This window comes from Salvelinus fontinalis, chromosome 39 (genome assembly GCF_029448725.1).
Source record: "Salvelinus fontinalis isolate EN_2023a chromosome 39, ASM2944872v1, whole genome shotgun sequence".
NCBI lineage: Eukaryota > Metazoa > Chordata > Actinopteri > Salmoniformes > Salmonidae > Salvelinus > Salvelinus fontinalis.
The window spans coordinates 9,798,757-9,803,756 of record NC_074703.1 but is presented as its reverse complement, the minus strand read 5'-3'; the positions used below and the strand labels follow the sequence as shown (position 1 = coordinate 9,803,756).

Genomic DNA, 5,000 nt, shown 5'->3' with positions numbered 1-5,000 from the left:
GCACTGTTGTACAGATATACAAAATGCTAATATAACAATGCATGCCATTTAGCGGGCGCATTTATCCAACATCACTTACAGTCATGTGTGCTTACATTACACGTATGGGTGGTCCTGGGAATTGAACCCACTACTCTGGCGTTACAAGCACAATGCTCTACCAATTGAGCTACAAAGGACCACCTTTGGTTACAACTAAATATACTAAATTGCAAAAATAAAAATAAAATAAAAAATACACCCACGCAAACACACACTTTAAATTAAGACAAAAGACAACACATTTTTGCTTTCAATGGTAAGTCAGCAGGTAAACGTTTTATTATTCCTGCACATCCTTGCAAAACAGAAGGTTAGTATATCAAACAATTAAGAGTTTTTTTCTGTTCATTTTCTTACATATAAAATCACTATAAAATGTCACTATGATACTGTTCCACTGTAACATCTCTCTGTGGACTTCTTAATTAAACATTCACACGATAAACCGATTGCTACGCCATACCCTCTTCCTCAGTACAAAATTCTTGGCCAACCACATCTCTGTGTCCATGGTTACACCCGTAATGACACAGGGCGGCCCGGTATGAGGGAGAATACTTTCGAAAATCGACAGAAATCTTCTCCTTTGAAACAATATAAGACAATTTTCTGTCAAAGAAAATAAAAGGACTGAATAAATAAAGGTAAATAACTCCTCTCTGTCTGTCAGTGACCCAGACAGTGACGTCACAGCCATCTTCCCTCATGTAAGGCAGCCATTTTGACCAGGCCAGTACAGGCAGTGTGGGACACCATTGGGGGACTAGCTAAAAAGCACATGGTAGTGACTGCATACTGTGTTTGTGCTCTGAAAATACTAGCATAGGCTGATACAGACAGAAAACATGATTTGACCTCTTTGTACATTCTCTCACATTGAAAGTCAACAGCAACAGGGTGGCTAGTTGGTGGGGCGGTGCAGACATAGGATGATTGGCAGCTCAGATTTTGTGATGTCGCCTGGATGAGTTATCAGAGAAATGTGGTACAATGCATGATGGGTAACTTACTCCCCCCCGGACAGAAAAAGTCTTTGCAACTTTAGTGTGTCTGTGGGGGTGTTGCACGAGTCCATTCTGGGATACAGCAGGGGGTTGTACAGGGGATGGATGAGTCCATTTTAGGGAACGGTGACATGGAAGGGGCTGCCGGGGACATTTTCATCCCCCCATTTGACAATGAGGATGTAGTTGCCCTGTTCTTTGACGGTGTAGGTGACGTTGTACATCCTGTTGCCCAGGTGTTTAACGTAGACCTCTTCACACGGGGTCTTGGGTCCGTGTACCCCCACCATCAACATGTTAGTTCCTATAAGGGAAGCAATACGGCAACATTAAGTATTTGTGTGAGTGTATCTGCGTGTGTATACTTTGTATGTGGGTGCATTTGTACACGCGTGTGTCTGCGTGTGTGTCTGCGTGTGTATGACCATCGCCTCTTACCTGCTTTGCTGCAGTCCACTGTGAAGGTGTTCTTCTGCTCTACAAAGGCCGTTGATAGGCCGGCGCCCCGGGAGACCACCTTACTGGCATCCGAAGAGAACTTAGGGCCATAGGCCACGCCCATCGACGACGACGACGACAACGACTTGGTTACTGTCTCCACAAGTACTGACGAAGTTTCATGTAGACTGTGACCACCAGAGAGACGAGCACCTAGAGAGAGAGAGAGAGAGAGAGAGAGAGAGAGAGAGAGAGAGAGAGAGAGAGAGAGAGAGAGGAGGAGAGAGAGAGAGAGAGAGAAGAGAGAGAGAGAGAGGAGAGAGAGAGAGAGAGAGGAGAGAGAGAGAGAGAGAAAGAAAAAAAAGAAAAAAAAAGCGATTCCCAAACCTTCCATAACAAAGCCATCACCTACAGAGAGATGAACCTGGAGAAGAGTCCCTTAAGCAAGCTGGTCCTAGGGCTCTGTTCACAAACACAAACACACCCCACAGAGCCCCAGGACAACAGCACAATTAGACCCAACCAAATCATGAGAAAACAAAAAGATAATTACTTGACACATTGGAAAGAATTAACAAAAAAAACAGAGCAAACTAGAATGCTATTTGGCCCTAAACAGAGAGTACACAGTGGCAGAATACCTGACCACTGTGACTGACCCAAACTTAAGGAAAGCTTTGACAATGTACAGACTCAGTGAGCATAGCCTTGCTATTGAGAAAGGCCGCCGTAGGCAGACATGGCTCTCAAGAGAAGACAGGCTATGTGCACACTGCCCACAAAATGAGGTGGAAACTGAGCTGCACTTCCTAACCTCCTGCCCAATGTATGACCATATTAAAGAGACATATTTCCCTCAGATTACACAGATCCACAAAGAATTTGAAAACAAATCCAATTTTGATAAACTCCCATATCTACTGGGAGAAATTCCACAGTGTGCCATCACAGCAGCAAGATTTGTGACCTGTTGCCACAAGAAAAGGGCAACCAGTGAAGAACAAACACATTGTAATACAACCCATATTTATGCTTATTTATTTTAACTTGTGTGCTTTAACCATTTGTACATTGTTACAACACTGTATATATATAATATAACATTTGTAATGTCTTTATTGTTTTGAAACTTCTGTATGTGTAATGTTTACTGTTAATTTGTATTGTTTATTTCACTTTTGTATAATATCTACCTCACTTGCTTTGGCAATGTAAACACATGTTTCCCATGCCAATAAAGCCCCTTGAATTGAATTGAATTGAATTGAATTGAGAGAGAGAGAGAGAGAGAGAGAGAGAGAGAGAGAGAGAGAGAGAGAGAGCGAGAGAGAGAGAGAGAAGGGAGAGAGAGAGAGAGAAGGGAGAGAGAGAGAGAGAGGGAGAGAGAGAGAGAAGGGAGAGAGAGAGAGAGAAGGGAGAGAGAGAGAGAGAGAGAGAGAATGGAGAGAGAGAGAGTGAGAGAGAGAGAGAAGGGAGAGAGAGAGAGAGAGAGAAGGGAGAGAGAGAAGGGAGAGAGAGAGAGAGAGAAGGGAGAGAGAGAGAGAAGGGAGAGAGAGAGAGAGAAGGGAGAGAGAGAGAGAAGGGAGAGAGAGTGGGGTTGCATAAGAGGGGTTGCGTAAGATCTATAATCACAACTGGCGTGTTGCGTAATCTCTCCTCATATAAAACATAAACACACACAGCTTAGGAGCCCTCTGCAAAAATACAGAATGTCTAATATAATAGGAGGGTGTAGAGGCTAGGGACTCTTCCAACTCATTACACCAAGCCTCCACAAGGTCTCAGGACTCTTTAGTAGACCAGTACACACACACACTTGCCATCTCTCCATCAACACATTCTAGACTCAACACTGAAACGTTAGTGTCTGGGTAGCGTTGCTCTATAGAGGACTTACCTGTGACTTTAGCCTTGAAGGGGCTGCCTACGATGTGAGATGGTCCCCCGTATTTGATGGTGATGAGATAGCTGCCGGGGGCCATGGGTGTGTAAGTGACCTTGTAACCCTCGGGACAATCCTGACAGTCCATCTTGACCTTGGATGGCCCATCGATGGTCACTGACAGAGCACCCGACCCCGCATTACACGTGTTCACTACAAAATCTGATGCCACGCCTACAGGAAGGGAGGGGATAGAGATGGACAGGGAAAACGTCCAATCAGAGGTGAGTTAGAAGAGACATGTGAGCCAGTATTGGTAATTTATACATTTTGTGTATTTTTCCTAACAGTAGCCTATAGGCCTTCTTTGGGTATTTGAAATGACCTAATTACTGAACTGTGTTAAAATTCTAATAAACACATAACATATTTGTCTACCTTATTGTATGTGTTTGTGTGGTTACAACACAATGTTCCTCATACCTGTAGTTCCTCCTTCCAGCCCAGCTCCGAAGGCAGACACCATTCCCGGGTCTCCGACCTGTCCGATCTCTCCCACGCGGATCTTGAAGGGACTACCGGGAATGTGGCTCCCGTTGAAACGCACTTCGATGGAGTGGACCCCGTTCTCCCTCGGGATAAACCGGATGGCATGCTGGTCTGCAGGGAAATCAGAAGGGGAAGGTTAAAATGGCCGACATTTTACAATATTCACAATTTACTTACTGAACCTTTCATTTAGTAAGACATGCAATTGAGATGACCGTATTTATATTGTAGGATGAGCACCTGGTGCTTTGGTTGTACTAGCCATCTGTTGTACTAGCCCTACTGTAAAATACTACTACTGCATGTACTGCTGGTTCTTGACGTGATGTATTTTCTTAATTATCAAAGGAATTGAATTGATCTGGTGGAAAAGGCAGTATCTTAGATATTTTCTGTACTGTATAGTTGTGAGTTGTTGTATTGTCAGTTTGTTCAGTGCTATGTCTTACCGCTGTCCAGCTCAGTAACGTAACACTCCTCTACAGCTCCGGCCGGGGTGTGAACCTTAGCATCTATCAACCCCCTCGCCCCGTTCAACTGCACCGCGAACGATGCCTCCTGGCCCACCTTCAATCCCATCTCCTTCAATCACAAAGGTTAAAGGGTCAATGATCTAATAAGCCCCATGTGGTCAGACTGATGACAGGGTGTTGGGTAACACATTTCCTCTAAAGCAGAAGCAGCTAATAATAATAATTATCCAACCATCTCACCCCCCAACCTGAACACACACACACACACACACACACACACACACACACACACACACACACACACACACACACACATACACTGCCTCCATATAGATTTCAGAGTAGCCTGACCAATGTATCCACTAATCAAACTATTCATAGCTAATCAAAATTAATTTACAACTTAAATATAGATGACCTTCCGTCTCTGGTTTAAATGAAGAAGAGGTTATGACAGGTGTGTCTATTCATATAGCAGTGAACTCTGCTCTCTGTATAAAGCCATTCCAGTCCTTGGTAATGAAGGTGCTAATAATGATAGGCATCAGAATAAGGTCAGCAACCTCAGCATCCAGTGTCAAATCAAATCAAATGTTATTGGTTGCATACACA

At 43.9% G+C, this 5,000-nt stretch overlaps 1 protein-coding gene across 1 annotated transcript in view; it reads right to left on the bottom strand.

Annotated features, from left to right (window-relative positions):
* Positions 1–298: 298 nt before the first annotated feature.
* LOC129838247 (filamin-C-like) overlaps positions 299–5,000 on the bottom strand; it is a gene marked incomplete in the record, with an annotated part of 81,689 nt that continues 76,987 nt past the window's right edge. Inside the window, 5 exon segments of the mRNA XM_055905063.1 lie at positions 299–1,350; positions 1,485–1,697; positions 3,382–3,600; positions 3,850–4,026; positions 4,365–4,497. Of these exon segments, the coding sequence (XP_055761038.1) occupies positions 1,163–1,350; positions 1,485–1,697; positions 3,382–3,600; positions 3,850–4,026; positions 4,365–4,497 (930 nt within the window).